Raw genomic sequence first — 19,987 nt, 5'->3', positions numbered from 1 at the left:
TACTTGGGTGGGGGGAGAGTGAGCCCAGTGCAGTGGGAGAGTGAGCCCAGCGCAGGGGGAGAGTGAGCCCAGCGCGGGGGGAGAGTGAGCCCTTGGTGGGAAAACCCAGCATAAAGCGACTGCAGGCCCATGGTTTAAGAAAGGACTGTAATGTTTAACTTCTGAACTTTATTTCTTTACTCTTCTATTTTATACTAAAAAGAACTGTAGCGATGAACTTTTTAAACTTATTTCTTTATCTTTCGATTTTTGTACCTAAGATTTTATACCTGAGTACCCTGTACCTAGGAATGGTGACATTGTACACTTTTCACGTATACTTCTGTACTTGAGTACGTGACAATAAAACCTAATTCTAATCCCTCCCTTTAAATCATACCAGTTAGTCCAAGAATTTAGTCATTTAATTCTAACATCACTTCAGCTCACATTTTGCACTGCACTCCTGTGAGGCATCTTAGGAAATTTTATGCAAATTTGACTCAGGTCCCACAGCTCAGTGGTTGGCGCCTCTGCTTCTTAATAAACCAAGAGTTGAGAGCTCAATACTCAGTGCAGCCTTTCAAGTCCTGTACAGTCTCTGTTGCTTTCACTGCTGTCTTTCTTCCGTGTATTGGTTACCACATTTGTCTGACACACAGCAAGTCCCAGGTTCAAAATAATCACGGTGGTTTGGCAACCTTAGAGGGTGTGTCTCTAATCCTGTTGTGGCGCAGTGGTAGTATCCCTACCTGTAAGAAAGGAGGCCTGGGTTCCAATCCCTCCTGCTCCAAAAGCCTGTTATAACATATCTGAACTGGCTGATTAAAAATATAGATAAATACAAGCTGTCATCACATAGTGCTGGTTGCAAAAAGTATTTAATTGACTGAAACGCTGAGAGCTTTTAGCATGATCTCAACCCCTATAAACCATAAGAGTTTTCTCTGCAAAAAGTTTCTTCCTTTATTTGCCCATTTGTGTATTGGTCCATCTGGAACTCTACCTGTTCTGACTTGCCTCTGAAATATGTCTGACAACTCCCGAATGGCAGGATCATAGAATCCTATAGCAATAGAGTACTTTCAGCCCATCATTCATCTGACAGCTCTTGGAAAGATGAGTTTTTCCAATTAAACCCCCTTTCCCTACTCTGTGGCCTACCAATTTCTAATCTTCCTCTGTTATATTCAGTCTTTGCAGGAGGTTACCATTGGATTTGCTTCCGTAAGCCTTTCTGACACTAAATTGTGTTTTAACAAAAAGCAAATTTGGGGTGGCACGGTGGCTCAGTGGTTAGCGTTGCTGCCTCACAGCGCCAGGGACCCAGATTCAATTCCACCCTCGGGTGACGGTCTGTGTGGAGTTTGCACGTTCTCCCTGTGTCTGCGTGGGTTTCCTCCGGGTGCTCCAGTTTCCTCCCACAGTCCAAAGATGTGCAGGTTGAGGTGGATTAGCCGTGTTAAATTGCCCATAGTGTCCAGGGATGTGGCAGGCTAGCTGGGTTAGCCATGGGAAATGCAGGGATAGAGTAGGAGACGGGTCTGGGTGGAATGTCCTTCAGAGGATCAGTGTAGGCTTGAGGGGCTGAATGGCTCGCTTCCACACTGTAAGGAATCTACAAAATTTCTGCTTCTCTTACCAACCCCTCTTGAATCTGTTCCTCTGGGCAGTGACCTTCCTGCCACTGAAAACAATCTCTGTTTATTTATTCGCTCGCTTTGAACTTCTCAATTCTCGAGACTCTGTTACAAACGTCGGGTTTTACAAGGAAACTGTGCTTTGGTCTGTCTCTTCAAATGCAAGTAAAATGGTATGATGAAGAGTCTTGTGACCTGCTACAATTCTGCCCAACATCAATCACGTGGACCTTGGTTGCCATAGGGACTAGGGCCCAGTTAATGGGTCATTGAAATGCATGTGCCAGGTTTAGCAGCTGACAACAAAAGGTCAAGGTAGATTTTTTTTGTAAAATTTTCAGTCTAAAGAGACTTCAAACAGGAACTGAGAGAGACAAGAGAGAGAAAGGATAGAGAGAGAGTGACAGAGACAGAGCGAGAGAGGTAGAGAGAGAAAGAGGCAGAGAGAGAGTGACAGAGGCAGAGCGAGAGAGAGAGAGACAGAGAGAGCATGACAGAGACAAGGCGACAATGACAGAGAGAGAGAGAGACAGAGAGAGTGACAGATACAGCGGGAGAGAGACAGAGAGAGAGAAAGAACAGTATCTATCCTGGTCTTTCGAAGGAAAGGGCTGTTTTCTCTGTTGCCTACCAGGAAGAATGCTGTGGAACACTCATTCATTGGTGGAAGGGAAGGAACCAACAATAATTTAAGAATACTGAAAAATTCACCCGGCAAGTTCGGGAGAAGGAATCACCTGAGCATTATTGCTGGAAGCCAATTCAGGGGTTCTCAGCAGATTGAGGGAAAGGATCTGTGATGGTAATCCAATGTTGCAACTCAGCAAAACAGGAAGTGGTGAACCCATTGGAAGCTGGGAGCAACTATGAACTGTTTCCTATAGAAACTGCAATAATATGGTGAGGTTGCTGTAAAGACTAAATGAGTGGAGACTGAAGGTGGAAGTGGATGGTTGTTTTCAGGCTGGAGGCCTGTGACCAGCGATGTTCTACAGGGATAGGTCCTCGGTCCACTTTTGTTTGTTATTTACATAAACGATTTGGATGAGAATATAGAAGGCAAGGTTAGTGAGTTTGCGGATGACAAAATTGGTGGTATAGTGGGCAGTGATGAAAGTTACCTTAGATTACAAAGGGATCTTGATCAATGGGGCCAATGGGCTGAGGAGGGGCAGATGGAGTTTAATTTGGATAAATGCAAGGTATTGCATTTTGGTTAAACAAACAAGGGCAGGAGTTACACTGTTAATGCTAGGGCCCTGGGTAGTGCTGTCAAACAGAGGAGAACTATGGGTTCAAGTACATAGTTTTTTGAAAGTTGCAGCACAGGTAGACAGGGTGGTTCAGAAGGCGTTTAGCACGCTTACCTTCATTGCTCAGACCATTGAGTATAGGAGTTGGGATGTCATGTTGACATTGTACAAGACATTGATGATTTTTGGAGTACTGTGTACAGTTCTGTTCGCCTTGCTATAGGAAGGATATTATGAAATTGGAGAGGGTTCAGAAAAGACTTGCCAGGATGTTGCCGAGACTGGAGGGTTTGAGTTAAAAGGAGAGGCTGGATAGGCTGGGTCTTTTCTCATTGGAGTGTAGGAGGTTGAGGGGTGACGTTATAGAGGTTTATAAACTCATGAGGGGCATAGACAAGGTGAATAGCAAAGGTTTTTTCCTTAGGGTGGGGGAGTTCAAAACTAGGGTTTACATTTTCAAGGTGAGAGAAGAAAGATTTAAAAGGGACCGGAGGGACAACATTTTCACACAGAGGGTGGTTCATATGTGGAATGAACTGCCAGAGAAAGTGGTAGATATAGGTACAGTTACAATACTGAAAAGACATTTGGATAGGTACATGGATAGGAAAGGTTTAGAGGGATGTGGGCCGGATGCAGGCAAGTGGGACTAGTTTAGTTTGGGAAACTTGGTCAGCATGGACTAGCTGGACTGAAGGGCCTGATTCTATGACTCTATGATATATCATTGAGAAGGATGAGGGGGAATCCCATTGAAACTTACAGGTTAATGAGAGGCCTGGATAGGATGGACATGGAGGACCCAAGCATACAGCCCCAGAGTGAAGGGGACGCGCCTTTAGAACTGAGAAGAGGAGGAATTGTTTCAGCCAGAGGCTGGTAAATCTGTGGAACTCATTAACACGGAGGGCTGTGAAGACCAAGTCATTGAGTATATTTAAGACAGAGATAGATAGATTCTTGATTGGTAACAGGGTCAAGGGTCACAGGGAGAAGGCAGAGGAATGGGATTGAGAAACATATCAGCCACAATCAAATGGCCTAGCAAACTCGATTGGCCGAATGGCCTAATTGCTCCTATATCTTCTGGACATAAATAAGAACAATCTTTTCTGTGATTTAGAGTTGTCTGTCTGCTAAATAATGTTTAGTTAGTGTTGATGTTAGTTTGCTCCTTATAAGTTTTAAAACTTGAAATCTTGTCATGTTATACACCCTTAAGTTGGTAAATGGGAATTCAAACCTGTTTTACTAAAAATGTTATCGGTTTTCATGGGGCATTGAAACAACTTGTGTCAAGCTCCTCCTTCCTTGTTCCTTCTGGCCAATCTCTGCTGCAGCGCTGCCACTTACCAACAGCACGTTCATCATATTGTTAAGATACATGGGCGAAGAGTGCTGTTTTAATTGTGTACTGTGAGCATGTCAAAATAGAGACTTCACAGACTGGAATGGATCAGCATCCTCAGGTAGTTTATTTTCCATTCTTGAAGGGGATGTGGACATGGCTGGCAAGATCAGCATCATGGCTGGTTAAACCATTCAGAGGGCAGTTCATAGTCAACCACATTGCCATGGGTCTGGAGTCATATGTAGGCCAGACCAGGTAAGGATGGCAGATTTCCTTCCCGAAGCGACGTTAGCGAATGGGGTGGGTTTTTACAACAAACGACAGTTTCACGGTCGCCATTAGACTAGCTTTTAAATCCATATTTTACTGGATTCAAATTCCACCATCTCCCACGATGGAACTCACGATGGGTCCCCAAATCCTGGGATTCCTGCTGACTAGTCCACTAAAATTAACAACACATTAACATGCCACCCAAAATTCAGTTTTGCAACTTTCCTCTTAAGACTGGATTTTGGGGTCAGTGCCCCTTTAAGGGATGGTTGTTTATGTTAACCAGTTAATTTATTCATCACCTTACTTGTCAGGGTATAAAGACAGGGAGCTTGGTAATGTAGGGGCATTGCCAAAAGATCTGGCTTCAAGTCCCATCTGCTCCAGATGTCAATAACATCTCTGAACAGTTTTACTCCATTTGACTTGATGTATTATTGTCACATGTACCTAGGTACAGTGAAATCTCTTGTTTTCCATACAGTACAGGCAAATCATACCATACAAAGTGTATTAGGGTAATAGAACAGAGCAAGGAATATAATGTTACAGCTGCAGAGAAGGTGCACAAAGGGCGAGATTAACATTAAATTTAAAATTTGAGAGGTCCAAACAGCAGTCTGATAACAGCGGGGAAGAAGCTGTTCTTGAATCTGTTGGTCCATACTTTTAAGCTTTTGTATCTTCTGCCCAACGGAAGAGGTTGCAAGAGATTATAACCGGGGTGGGAGGGGTCTTTGGTGATGTTTGCTGCCTGAACTGAAAGCCAAAAATAGAACATAGAACAGCACAGCACAGTACAGGCCCTTCGGCCCAGGATGTTGTGCCGACCTATTATCCTACTAAAATCAATCTGCATACCCTACATTTTACTATTCTTGATAGTACTCTCTGTAAGCCCTGTCACTCAGTGTGAACAGTCAGCAGAGCTACATACACAATACCTAGGGAACTGCAAAGTAACAAGGCAGTCAATGATTATCAAGGGAGACTGGGGAATGCAGCCGTGATCTTATTGAATGGCAGAGCAGGCTAGAGGGACCGAATGGCCTACATATGTTCCTGATTCATATGTCTGAATGGCAATGTGATTGTTATGATTCATTTATTGCCGTATTAAACTGTTGCAAAGGCTTTGCTGCTGAGTTATCCATGAGTAATCCAGACCAGTAATCCATCATTTTCTGATGAAGGGTCTAGGCCCGAAACGTCAGCCTTTCTGCTCCTCTGATGCTGCTTGGCCTGCTGTGTTCATCCAGCTCTGCACCTTGTTATCTCAGTAATCCAGACCTGGCAGGTTCCATTCTTAATGCAGAACAGTCCTTCCAATCCTAACCAACATAGGATTCCCGGGATTTCAAGCCTCGAAGAGCTCACCTTCAGAACATGGCAGATAAACCGCAGGGTTGTTTGGAAAGGGCATTTTTTTTAAAAAAACAAGTATTTCTTCTGAACCCTTTCGTCTACACATCCGATAAAAAATATTGGGCGAAGGATCAAAGGCTTTCTGGCCAATAAAAACATATCCAGCCACATTCGGCTAATGTATGCGCCTGTGATTGGTGACTGACCCCCATCGGCTTGTGGCATTGGACTAAGGGAGGCAATTAGCCAGGATTCATGTTCCAAGAGTACACCCTATACCTTAGACTCACATGAGGAAAGATTCACACTCTGTTTTCTCCTTCCTGTGCCTCAAATAAATAGTTTCCAGGCACCCATGTCCCCCTGGATACAGGAATGAGATACAGCTCACGCCAGAAGTTGTCAGAAGTCCATTATCTCAGCCTTAGGAGATCACCGCATGGGCCCCTTGGGCTAATATCCTTCATTCAACCTCCTTCAAATCACAAGGTCAGAGTTGGAAACATTCAATCATGATTGAACAGTGTTCAGTAACATTCACAACTCCTCACAAACTAGAACAGTCCATATCCAAATGCAATATGACCTGAACAATATACATCTTCAAGCTGATCAACAGAAAGCAACTTTCGCAGCTTCCTCCCGCAGTCCAAAGATGTGCAGGTTAGGATGGATTGGCCATGCTAAATTGCCCCGTAGTGTCCAGGGATGTCCAGGTTAGGGTGGGCTAGCCATGGGAAAGGCAGGACTACAGGGATCAGGGGTGAAGAGCGGGGAGCTGGGTCTGGTTGGGTTGCTTTTCGGAGGGTCAGTGTAGACTTGATGGGCTGAATGCCCTCTTTCTGCTCAGTGGCGATTCTATAACTCCACTATTCTAAAAGTCACAGGCCGCGACTATTTCCAACAAGAGAGAATTTAACTATTCCCCACTCCAACCCACCCACACCCCTTGACACCATCACTTAACCTCCCCACTATCAACATCCTGTGGGTTATCATTGACCAGATACAGAATTAGACACAGTGGCTACAACAGCAGGTCAGAGGCTACGAATCCTGCAGTGAGTAACTAACCTCCTGACTCCCCAAAGCCTGTTCACCATCTACAAGGCACAAGTCAGGAGTGTGATGGAATACTCCCCACTTGCCTGGATGAGTGCAGCTCCAACAACACTCAAGAAGCTTGACCCCATCCAGGACAAAGCAGGCCGCTTGACTGGCACCATATCCACCACCTTCAATATTCACAGTCTCCAACACTAACGCACAATGGCAGCAGAATGTACCATCTGCAAGATGCATTGCAACAACTCACCAAGGCTGCTACAACAGCACCTTCCAAACACACAGCCTCTATTGCTTAGAAGCACAAGGGCAGCATTGGAACACAATTGCCCACAAGTCCCCCTCAAAACCACTGACTAGGAACCACATTGGCCATTCCCTTCACTATCGCTGGGTCAAAAATCCTGGAACTTCCTCCCTAACAGCTCCCTACTGCTGCAGTTTTAGAAGGCGGCTCACCAACCCCCTCCAAGGGGCAATTAGGTATGGGCAATAAATGCTGGGCCCAACCCCGATTCGACAGGAACAAATTCCATGCATTTCTGTACAGAAATATCATTTTCCATACAATGGAAAGCAGAGACGGATGGGATTTGGAGACTAGAATGTGCCCAACATTGATGCCACTTACCAGCTGAAATTCACTCCGTCTCTCATAGGCCTGTTGGATGCTCTGGTCTTGCCACAGAGCTTGGATAGCTGGCAAAACTCTTTGGAAGTGTGTTTCACCAACTCCAATGCAATTGTTCTCGAAGATCATCAGGAAGAGCCCGTGTTTCTCATTATCACCATTAGCCCAAGGCAGTCCCAGTTTCTCCCTGGCATCCACCAACACTCGCATCCCCGTGATAATGTTCCCATAGATGGTGTCCCGGAACTCTTCCAAGGTTTTCAGGTCAAAGTCCTGGCCGTGGATGATCCTCATCTGCTTGAGGAATGTGCTTTTGCCGCTCTCCCCGGCCCCCAGGAGCAGGATTTTGACCATCCTCCTTAGGTAGGGTCTCTCCTTGGCCAGCATGTGGTCAATCCCTTTGCTCCTCCTCCTCATCTCCAGCTCGTCTTGGGATCCGAAGCAACTGGGGAAGCAACCATTCGCCCAGACTTCCTCCAATCCAGCCATCACGCCTCCACACACACACAGAGAGAGAGAGAGAGGAAGAAAAGTTTGAGAAAAGTTTTTTTTTGCCAACAAGGAGAGAGAGAGAAATAATAAAGTCGCCAGCTGCCCCTCACACACAGGGCGAGGGGATTTCAAACGGACTGAAATTGATCAGTTTGCCATTTCTTGCCGCGTTGTCTATTTCAGGGAAGGCTCACTTTAACTCCAGAGGATTTTTGTCTCTCTTTTTTTGTCTGTCGCCTTTCTCTCTGTGTGTCCAGGCGAGTCACCGGTCGAGAAATGACATTTGGAAGAGAGCGAGAGAGAGAGAGAGATGGAGGGGGAGGTGATGTTAGCTGTCAATCCAGACTCTTCCCTCCCCAGTTTCCAGAGACAGACACAGGGCGAGGGAGAGAAATTACCAGAAATGGATTTCCTGCAGCCCTTTCCATAAACTTCCAGTTTTACTGACTGCACCAGAGCGACTCATCTTTGCAAATTCGCTCCCAACTCCCACCACCGCCCTCCCCCCAAAAAAAACTTTCTGCATCTTCTGAGAATCAAGGAGGAAACGGGAGTGGGTCGAAAAAAACTCAACAGAAAACCGACTCCTCATTCGTGGCTAATGAAAATCGTACAGTGCTCTGTGTGTGGAGATTGTGGCAGGAGTGCTCAGATATTTTGTGAGTTGCGCAGAGAAACTTCATCCCATTCCAGACCCTGTCCCCTTTCAACAGGATCATAACTCACCCTCCATTCTAAGGTTAAACAGGTTGGGACTCAAAGGAGTTTAGAACAATAAGAGGTGATCTCTTTGGATTGTTAAGGGGCTGGGCAGGGTAAATACTGAGAGGTTGTTTCCCCTCATGGGAGAGTCTGGGACCAGAGGGTACAGTCTCAGAATAAAGGGGCACCAATTTAAGGCTGAAATGAGGAGGAATTTCTTCTCTCAGAGGGTTATGAGTCTTTGGAACTCCCTACCACAGAGAGCGAGGGAAGCAGAGACCTTAGTGTACATTGAGATAGTTTCTTGATCAGTCAGGGAAGAGTTAATGGGAATGGGCAGGAAAGTGGATGTGAGGAATATTGGGTCAGCCATGATCCTATTCAGTAGGCTAGAGGGGCTGAATGGCCTACATTTGTCCCTATTTATTATGGTCTTATGGCCATCAGTTCAGCCTCCTCTAACCCTTTAGTTTCTAGAAACTTATCTCTTTCTTAAATACATTCAACCTTCTGTGGCAGAGAATTTCACTGCCTGGGTGAAGAAATGTCTCCTGGCCTCAGTCCTAAATGAGCTAGCCCATATCCTGAGACCATGACATCAGGCAATGTCAGCCATATATCATCACCCAGGGTCAGGGAGTCACATCCCATTGGAGTGTGGAGATCAACCAGTTCTGGGAGGAACCAGTACCCATCACAATTTACGAGTCTTTCTTTACCCATTATAGGAATCTCTGCTACTCAACCCACTCTACTGATGGCATGTGAAGGAAGGATTTATAGCTGGATAGAACAAAGAATGGTACAGCACCAGAATAGGCCCTTCAGCCCACCAAGACTGCGCTGACACATGATTCCATTCTAAACTAAAAAACCTTTTGACTCTAAGCTGTCTGTATCCCTCTATTCCCTGCCTATTCTTTCAAGATGCCTCTTAATCATTGCTGTTGTATCTGCCCCTACCACCTCTTCTGGCAGCACTTTCCAGTCACTTACCACCCTCTGTGTAAAAGACCTGTCCCCCACATCTCCCTCAAACTTACCCCCTTTTACCTTCAACCTATGTGCCCGAGTAATTGACATTTCTACCCTGGGGAAAAAAGACTGTTTGTTCTATCCATCCTGCTCATAATTTTGCAAACTTCTATCATGTCTCCCCTTCATCCTCCAACATTCAAATGAAAACAAACCAAATTTGTCCAATTTCTCCTCATAGCCAATACCATCCAAACCAGGCAACATCCTGGTAAATCGTTTCTGTCACCTCTCCAAAGCCTCCACATCCTTCTGGTAGTGTGATGACCAGAACTGTATACAATATTCCAAATGTGGCCGAACTAAAGTTTTAAATAGCTGCAACATGACTCTCCAATTTTTATAGCCTGTGCTCCAACCAGTGAAGGCAAGCATGCTATATGTCTTCTTGACTGCCTTACCTACCTGTGTTGCCACTTTCAGGGAATAGAGGACGTGTGTGCCCAGATCCCTCTGTATATTGGTGTTACTAAGGGTTCTGCCATTTACTGTATACTTCCCTCCCGTATTGGATCTCTTAAAATGCAAAACCTTGCATTTGTCTGGATTAAACTCCATCTGCCATTTCTCTGCCCAAGTCTCCAGCCTATCTATATCCTGCTGTATCCTCTGGCAATCCTCCTCACTATCCGCAGCTCCCCCAATCATTGTGTCATCTGCAAGCATACTAATGAGGCCACCTACATTCTCCTCCAAATCATTTATATATATTACAAACAGCAGGGGTCCCAGCACTTATCCTTGCAGAATAGCACTGCATGATGATGGCTTAGTGATATTATCACTGGACTGTTAATCCAGAGACCCAGATAATGTTCTTGGTATCCAGGTTTGAATCCCACCAGCAGCAGATGTTGGAATTTGAATCCAATAAAACTCTGGAATTAAGAGTCTGATGATAAACCATGAATCGTTTGTCAGGAAAAACCCATCTGGTTGCCGAATGCCCTTTCGAGGAGGAAACTGCCACCCTCACCTGGTCTGGCTTACGTGACCCACAGCAATGGGGTTAATTCTTAACAGACCTTTGGGCAATTAGGGATGGGCTATAAATGCTGGCCTAGCCAGCGATGCCATCATCCCCCTGAATGAATTCGAACTCAGGCTGAGATCACCATGTTATTCCAGTTCCCGGTTGATGCTGCAAATTGTTAAGCTCCTGTGTCAGGAGGATCAAACTAGCTCCAGTTCCTCATTCACTCATCCCCTCCATCGCAACTGGCAAAAAGGAGTCAATACAGTGTGGAGCTGAAGGAACACAGCAGGTCAGGCAGCATCAGAGGAGCAGGAAAGTCAAAAAGGATCCATATTCATGTCGTTCTCCCAAACCAAATGAATTGGTGTTTTAAAAGGAGCCAATTTTAACCAGGGGCTTGTCTTGAGTCACCAATAGTTACTACACAGAAAAATAAATAACACAATACACATACACACACAGATTGGGAATAGAGTGAGTCCAAAAGAAGATAAAACTTAAAAGATATACCGATCAGTCTTGATGGCTAGTTAATGAAGAGTAGATTGTGGAATATTGGTAGCTGAATAGTCAATTTTGAATTCTTGGCTTTGCAATTAGTTGAAATGCCTTTATCCTGTTTCCTTTTAGTCACAGAATCCCTTCAGTGTGGAAGCAGGCCATTTGGCCCATCAAGTCCACACCACCTCTCCAATGAGCATCCTACCCAAACCAACCCCGCCCCCTACCATAACCCTGCATTTCCCATGGCTAACCCACCTGGCCTACACATCCCTGGACAGCATGGAGCAATTTAGCATGGCCAATCTGCTCTAACCTGCCCATCTTTGGACTGTGTAAGGAAACCGGCGCACACCAATGGAGACACGGGGAGAATGTGCAATCTCTACACAGACAGTCGCTCGAGGCTGGAATTAAACCCGGGTCCTTGGCGCTGTGAGGCAGCAGTGCTAACCACTGAGCCACCTTTGGAAGCAGTCAGAGGGAGAGAGATTATTTTTACCAGCAATGCAGGGATGACTAGTGGGCGGTTCCTCAACATTGACATTCCCATCACACTAGCACTCGAATCAGGCCAGTCCACACAGATATTTTAGATCACTAGCACACTTTCTTTCACTAAGATACTTCCTCCCACTAGTACACACAGACCAGAATTGCAGTCAGTCTCTGACCCATTCTCTATACGATTATAGAGAGAGAAAACACTAATAATGTCTGAAAGTGGTGGCTTTCTGCTGACAGGAGGGGAGATGGTCAACTTACTCATTATCTCTTCCTGTTATGTCTCTCTCTCTGTCTCAGTTTGAAATTTCCTTGACAGACTATAGATGTGACATTCCAGGCATCCCACACAGGACTTTGCCAAATAGCAACTGAACTTACATCTGTGGACTTTTTTTTAGCTTGTAAAAGTGCTTCATTTTGAAAAAAACGAACACACATTTTTGAATGAAAAGTTTTCGAACAATGCCCATAGTTCGTTGGGTTTTGATTCTGCATCATGACATTTACTTCGGCTGACTTTTGACCCCATTTTGACTTTATTTATCCATTCATAGGATGTGGACATCACTGACTGGGTCAGCTTTCCTAACTGCCCATTGAAAGGCTTTACCAGGGCCGTTTCAGAGGGCAGTTAAGAGTCAACTGCATAGCTGTGGGTCTGGAGTCACACACAGGCCAGGTAAGAATGGCGGATTTCTTTCCCTAAAGACGGTTGAGACTCAGCTACCCTCCAAAATAATTTAGCAAGCCATGGGCAGTGAAGGATGGGTGACAAGCAGTAGCCTTGCAGGGATGCCTACTTCTTAGGAAAGAATAAAGAATAAGAAAATTGATTCCTTCTCTCAATTTTGGGATTGCAGAAATTTAGGCTCACACCAGGTTCCGGGAGCCTATTAGCTGTCTACTGAAGCTGGCTTTAAGCTCATCATCGTAGAACTATTAATCCTTTCAAAATAAACAGCCCATTGTTAAAACAGCAGGCGCGTCGATCGTCACTAATGTGATGCAGCGCGATTCTAACTCCTCAAGGATTTCAGGAGCTAAGGTGATTATATCTTCACCGCCACCAATCATCCAAAACTCCCCTTATCACAGCCACCTTTCAGTATCACCTTGGCCTAGATCACAAGATGTGGGTGGCACGGTGGCTCAGTGGTTAGTACTGATACCTCACAGCGCCAGGGACCCAGGTTTGATTCCACCCTCGGGCAACTGTCTGTATGGAGTTTGCACATTCTCCCAGTGTCTGTGTGGGCTTCCTCCCACAGTCCAAAGTTGTGCAGATTAGGGTGGATTGGCCATGCTAAATTGTCCCCATAGTGTCCAGGGATGTGCAGGTTACGGTGGATTGGCCGTGCTAAATTGTCCCCATAGTGCCCAGGGATGTGCAGGTTAGGGTGGATTGGCCATGCTAAATTACCCCATGGTGTCCAGGGATGTGCAGGCTAGGGTTGATTGACCATGCTAAATTGCCCCCATAGTGTCCAGGGATGTGCAGGCTAGGGTGGATTGGCCATGCTAAATTACCCACAGTGTCCAGGGATGTGCAGGCTAGGTGGATTAGCCATGGGAAATGCAGGATTACAGAAATGGGGTAGGATATTCTTCAGAGGGTCAGTGTGGACTTGATGGGCCAAATGGCTTACTCCCAAGCTGTAAGGAGTCAATGACCATTATTTGGAGTGTTGTTCATTATCGTGTACATTGTCAGCCCATAGCAGATGCCATCTCCACCTCCAAATTCCTATGGTAACATTACACAGAAGGGTCAGCCCCATTGACTCACAAAGTGTATGGCGAGAATATGGGAACAGGTAATGAGTTGGATGCCCTGATCATACTGAGTGGCAGAGAAGGGCTGAATGGCCTACTCCTGCTGATGTTTTCTGTGCTTCTTTTGCTGAGGTGACTTCTTTATTGGCCAAAACCCAGCGATCTCCCAGGTTGGAGGGGGTGGGGTCCCTGACAGAAATGATCCTGACCCTCACTCATATCCAGTTTCACCCTGAGAGAGCAACTTTTCAAATTTCAGGTTGTCCAAGTGTGGAAGACCTTTGTACACCTTATTTTTCAGCTACATCAAAGGTGCCTGCTTCAGCATGTATCTGTTCCTGAATCTGTCATAAACAGTCTCTTTACATAAATAGTCTGGGTTGTTTACTTCAAAGAAATTACCCTCAGACAAGACTTCCTGGCTTCACTGTTCTCGAATCCAAGGAGGAGTACGTTTATTAACCAGTCAGCCTCCTGTTCAATTGTTAATGGATCCCACACAAACCAGCACCAAAGCTACACTTTAATCACCAATTGTTAATACCACCTCTGTTACTTATTACCATGTGCAACTATTTCATGAAAATAATCTTCAAGCACTAAAAACGCAAGATAGCCAGAAATGTTCACCCGCCGCTCCCTTATCTCAGAAAAGCCTGTTTCTCCTGACTTACAAGGAAATGGCCTTGTTAACCCTTAACTCTCCAGAATGTCCAAAATAGCCAGTGATAAAGGAAACTCTGTGAATCAGTCATAGAGCTGTACAGCATGGAAACAGACCCTTCGGTCCAACTTGTCCATGCCGACCTGATATGCTAAATTAATCTAGCCCCACTTGCCAGCATTTGGCCCATATCCCTCTAAACCCTTCCTATTCATGTACCCATTCATATGCCTTTTAAATATTGTAATTGTACCTGTCTCCATCACCTCCTCTGGCCGCTCGTTCCATAGATGCACCAACCTCTGTGTGAAAAAGTTGCCCCTTATGTCCCTTTGAAATCTTTCGTCCCCTCACTTTAAACCTATGCCCTCTAGTTCAGTCCCTGCTAGTGAGAGAAAAGCTCTATCTGTTGCCATTGTACTTTAGGTGCACAGTGAGACACTGTGTGAAAATATAAGTTAAAACCCTTTGAGTGTGCAGATGGATCGCATATTTCAAAACCCTGCCTCTCCATCTCGCAGACACAAGTCAGGTCTCTTGTGTGGATGGTTCAGTGCCATCAATGACAAAGCAGCCCCTACTTCATTGGCATGACTCACCTCACACCTTCAACATTCAGAGTCTCCACTGTAACATACAGCGGCAGCATTGGGTACCACCCACAAGATGCTCTGCAGCAACTTGCCAGGACACTTGAAACCACCTTCTAAACCCATGAACCCCGCTCCCCAGTAGGACATGGGAATACCACCAGGTTCCTCTGCAAGCCCCATACCATCCTGTCTTGGCACTATAATATTGTTCCGTCACTGTTGGAGGGTCACGGTCCTGGAACCCTGTCTCTTTAGAGCATTACTGCACATGGACTGCAGCAGTCTAAGAAGGCAGCTCACCACCAAGGTCAGGCAATGGCCTAGTGGTATTGTCGCTGGACTGTTAATCCAGAGACCCAGACAATGTTCTGGGGACTCAGAGATGGTGGAATTTGAATTCAATAAAATATCTGGGAAATAAGACATAGGAATGGAAATTAGGCCATTTGGCCCATCTAGTCTGCTCTGCCTTTCAATCATGGCTGATAGGTTTCTCAACTGCTTTCTTCCCATAACCTTTCACAATCAAGAACCTGTCTCAAATGTACTCAATGACCCGGCCTCCACAGCCTTCTGTGGCAGTGAGTTCCATAGATTCACCACTCTTTGGCTGAAGAAGTTTCTCCTTATCTCCGTTCTAAAAGGTCTTCCCTTTACTCTAAGGCTGTGCCCTCGGGTCCTAGACTCTCCTACCAACAGAAACATCTTCCCAACATCCATTCTATCCAGGCCATTCAGTATTCTGTAAGTTTCAATTAGATCCCCCCTCATCCTTCTAAACTCCATCGCGTGTACACCCAGAGTCCTTTTCATTCCTGGGATCATTCTTGTGAACCTCCTCTGGACCCCTCCCAGGGCCAGTACATCATTCCTGAGGTATGGGGCCCAAAATTGCTCACAATTAAGGGTCTAATGATGACCATGAACCAATTGTCAGGAAAACCCATCTGGTTCACTAATGTCCTTTAGGGAAGGAAACTGCCATCCTTACCTGGTCTGGTCTTTACGTGACTATAGAGACAGTCATATGGTTGAGTTCTAACTGCCCTCTGGGCAATTAGGGATGGGCAATAAATGCCTGCCTAGCCAGTGACACTCACATTCCAGGAATAAATAAAAAACAGCACCTTCTCAAGGGCAATTTAGAGATGGGCAATAAATACTGACCTGATAACTCTGAATGAATAAAAACTGCAGCAAAATAAAGGATGAGGTAAAAAAATGAAATGTTGCAAATAAATTTTGCACAATCACTCAATTAGCAAAAGTATTTATTTAATGTAAACATGGATACTTTGCTCTTGATTTCACAGCTTATATTACAATACAGCATCCAACTGGGGGAGTTGAATGATTAATAAGTCCACAGAATGTATTCCATCTGTGGGCCTGCAGCAGTTGTAGTTTTCTTGACAATGAAATCTACTTTTTATTTTGGAGTTCACATACAGTGTTCTCATTCTGATACGGGAAAGATTGAATACATAGCCCACTGTCATACCAAGTCATGTGAACAGGCTGCATTAATAGGCAGCACGGTGGCTCAGTGGTTAGCACCGCTGCCTCACAGTGCCAAGGACCTGGGTTCGATTCCACCCTCGGGCGACTGTCTGTGTGGAGTTTGCATGTTCTCCCTGTGTCTGTGTGGGTTTCCCCCCACAGTCTGAAGATGTGTAGATTAGGTGGATTGTGTTAAATTGCCTGTAGCGTTCAAGGGTGTGCAGGCTAGGTGGGTTAACCTTGGGAAATGTGAGTTTGCAAGGATAGGGTGAGGAGTGGGTCTGGGAGTGATGCTCTTTGGAGGGTTGGTGTGGACTGGATGGGTATGAACGGCCTGCTTCCACACTGCAGGGATTCTATGATGTTGTTCTCATTTGATCCCATTGTCAAGGTGTTTAAATGAGCTTCATTTGCCCCACTGGATTTAAGAGTTGGATGCGAATTAGGCTGAAGATTTTGCTGAGCTGTCGGTCCACGATATTATTTATCCCTGCAGGGGTGGATGGGATCAGACTTTGCAACGATGCCTACCACAGCTGAATGACTCATATACCTGAGCTTATTGAGCAGATGACCAATCAGGAAAGGGTTTGGGCCTGAAACCCCAAGAGGCATCTTCAGGATAGAAATATAAGTTTACAGGGGGGTTCAAAGCTAAAGGGTGTAGTGGTAATTTAACTACCATTAGTGGCCATGGTCACATCAAACTCGGTGCTGGAATCAAATCTTATTGAAGAATAATTGCAGCCTGGATAAGAATCAGATATGAGTCCAATAATGCTGTCTGTACATCCAAAACAGATCAATAATCAACTGGAATGCCAAAGACACAACAATAAGATCATCCTGCAAAATATTTTTACAATATCTAGAAAACTTTGCCTCCTAATGTCATCATTCACAGTTCTCAGAGTCAACTGTTTGCATTGTAAATATCACACTTGCAATAGACACTGTGCCATGTAAACATTACAGCATAACAATAACATTATTGCCTTGAATCTCCTCCATCTGCCTTGCATTAAGATTCCTCTGCTACATAGCAGTGTATACTCCAAATTATCCTCAGTCTTAGTTTTTTGAAGTACAGCTTAAAATATAAATTCAAAATGTTATAGAAAAATAAATACTGTGTGCATGACTTTAAACTAGTCACTGAAATGCATGTGTGCACCTGGGTCGCTGTGTGTTCTAACCCCGTTTCACATGTAGTAGTGTTTTTAAAAAAGGCAAACTAAAAAGCCATGGTGATTTTGGTGGTCGGTAGGCCATTCAGTTGTGAGTGATAAATCCACTTCACATGGACACAATATGTTTTGTCTCCTTGGGTAACAGTGTAGCTCGATTAGTGTTATAAGAAAATACTGTGGCGTGAAATTAACTTTGACTTTTTCAGTGATGCTGGAGTTAGTTCTCTGAAATCCAATAATCTGTTCTTATTAAAAAAAATGGTCATGTGGTTTGCCTGAACTCTCCCCAGCCATAATACAAAGTTTACCCTACCGGTGTGATTGAAGAGGGTCCCAGGTATTCCCAACATAGGAGCCAGGTAGAGCTCAGGAATCCCCCTTACACTGCCCCAGTTCTATCCTTAGAACTGCACAACCCTGAACTCCCAAAGCTTGTTCTAAGGGTATTCACTGGTTGGTTAACCGTTCTGTTGTGGGTTTAAGACCTCGTGTCAGAGTTCAGGATCTACCAAGAGTGGATCTCCTGCCTATTGTATGCTGGGCAGCCTCCATCAAATACCCACTACAGGCAACTCGAAACATATGGCTGGCTCGTTGGTTCAGCTGGTGATGAGCTCTCAAGGTCTGGCAGTAGCTTGTTCTCCTCAATCCAGACAATCTTCTGCTGCTCCTGGAAGACACTGGTCTTCACTACTTTGATGAGCTCCTCGACGTTGGTCCACGTGTTGGGCTCCACGGTGGCAGAGAGGCATGGCACTGACTCTAAGTGCTTCTGTTCGATGCGGTACAGCTTCAGAAACTCGTCGTCGCTGCTGCAGGACTTTGGAGCCAGTTTCCTGAAGGAAAGACAAAGGCTTGAGCATTCTCAATCACTCTGGGCACGAGTCTAGATGTTTCTCAGTTTGGCTCTTTCAGAAAATAAGGGGAAAGTGGGCACTGACAGGGTGAGAGTAGGAGTGACCTTGGATGTTGAGGTTAGCTGAGCAAGAAGCCCATAATTGGCCTCAATCCTCTCATATTAAAAGAGTAAAGGAACTGGTGAGTTAAACCAACATTTCTGTTTTTTGCCACGTCTGCTGAAGCGTATGGGCTTTGGATGAAGAAAAGCATGCACTCCACTAGAAAATTCTCAAGAACAAAAACAGAAGTTGCTGGAAAAGCGCAGCAGGTCTGGCAGCATCTGTGAAGGAAAGAAAACAGAGTTAACATTTCGGGTCCGGTGACCCTTTCTCAGAACTGAAACAATAACTTGTTTCCTTCACAGATGCTGCCAGACCTGCTGAGCTTTTCCAGCAACTTCTGTTTTTGTTCCTGATTTACAGCATCTACAGTTCTATCGGTTATTTTTAGAAAGTTCTCAAGCGCTTGCTGCCAACAATTAAGAAACAATGATAAAGATTGCAAACAGTTAAGTGCTACGGAAATTCAGTGGGGTCTGGCAACGTCTGTGGAGAGAAAACAGAGTTAACATTTCGCATCCAGTGTGACTCTGGTGTTCCAAACAGGGCTTGAAACATGAACTCTGTTCTTCCCCTCTTTCCCCACAGATGCTGTTAGACCTGCCAAGTTTTGGAGATGCTGGGAATCTGAAATAAAAATGGCGTCTTGCTTTTATCATGGTGAAGAGTCACTTGAGCAGGGCATTAAGAAGTTCCCCCCCCAAAGCTGTGGCATTGTTTCTGGCTTTTTATCCCTCCCAGCTCCTCCCACATTCTCACAGGGTCCTCTTGCAATCTGTCAGGGTCCTCTCGCAATCTCCCAATGTCCTCTCGCAATCTCCCAGGGTCCTTCCGCAGTCTCCCAGGGTCCTGGTCAAGGCAGCTGGCCCTTTCTGAGCCAACGGTGCCATCTCCACCAGGAGCCTCTAGAATCTCACCCAGAAAGCCAGTCCCCTCAGCTAGCTCTAAGCAAGTCACTGTGAGCTACCTGTAATCAGTACAAGCATCACTGATGAACTGAACTTTATCAACTAGTGATGGGTGGGAGATCAGACACGGCAATTATTTTAAAACTCTCCTTTGCAATTGAAGCCAATTGTAAAGAGGCTCCAAGAACCCTTTCCCAAAATGCTGCCCCCTCATCTGCTGAGATTAGTGCCTGGACACAAGTCCTTTACTCCTCAAAATTATAGCCAAGTGGTCACTAAGAAGGTTTCTTTTCATTTTTTTTAAAAATTAATTCACCAGATGAAGACATCAGTCGCCAGGTTAGCATTTATTGCCCATCCCTAATTGGCCATACAGCAGTTAAGAGTCAAACACATTGCCGGAGACACATGTAGGCCAGACTGTGTAAGGATAGCAGATTTCCTTCCTTAAAGGGCTTTTGTGAACCAAAAGCATTTTCGTTCTTTAACAATTGTTTCATGGCCATCATTAGACTCTTCATTCCAAATTTTGCTTAATGATTGAATTCAAATTCCACTCATCGTTGACCAACACGGACCTTCCTCCTCCTTTCAAAACGCCTTGTGTATAGCTTACAGAAGCCATTGTCG

At 45.1% G+C, this 19,987-nt stretch overlaps 2 protein-coding genes across 4 annotated transcripts in view; both read right to left on the bottom strand.

Moving 5' to 3' along the window:
- LOC109931104 (guanine nucleotide-binding protein subunit alpha-12-like) overlaps window positions 1-8,655 on the bottom strand; it is a 22,860-nt gene extending 14,205 nt beyond the window's left edge. The window contains exons 1-3 of one of the 3 annotated variants that reach the window (XM_048617589.1): window positions 8,244-8,489; window positions 7,558-8,051; window positions 4,241-5,873 (exon numbers count right to left, since the gene is read on the bottom strand). In XM_048617589.1, coding sequence (XP_048473546.1) covers window positions 5,748-5,873; window positions 7,558-8,046 — 615 coding nt within the window. In that variant the 5' untranslated portion in view covers window positions 8,047-8,051; window positions 8,244-8,489 and the 3' untranslated portion in view covers window positions 4,241-5,747. Of the gene's footprint in view, window positions 1-4,240; window positions 5,874-7,098 lie in introns of those variants that run through there. The other 2 variants (XM_048617588.1, XM_048617590.1) reach the window with 2 other exon arrangements.
- A 7,399-nt stretch (window positions 8,656-16,054) lies between these two features.
- Window positions 16,055-19,987, bottom strand: part of LOC109931103 (caspase recruitment domain-containing protein 11-like) — a 96,198-nt gene continuing 92,265 nt past the window's right edge. Inside the window, exon 20 of the mRNA XM_048617349.1 lies at window positions 16,055-18,326. Within this exon, the coding sequence (XP_048473306.1) occupies window positions 18,053-18,326 (274 nt within the window). The 3' untranslated portion in view covers window positions 16,055-18,052. The remainder of the gene's footprint in view (window positions 18,327-19,987) is intronic.

This window comes from Rhincodon typus, chromosome 37, assembly GCF_021869965.1.
Source record: "Rhincodon typus isolate 14 chromosome 37, sRhiTyp1.1, whole genome shotgun sequence".
NCBI lineage: Eukaryota > Metazoa > Chordata > Chondrichthyes > Orectolobiformes > Rhincodontidae > Rhincodon > Rhincodon typus.
Note: the sequence above shows the minus strand (reverse complement) of the source record. Positions and strands in the feature narration are given on the sequence as shown.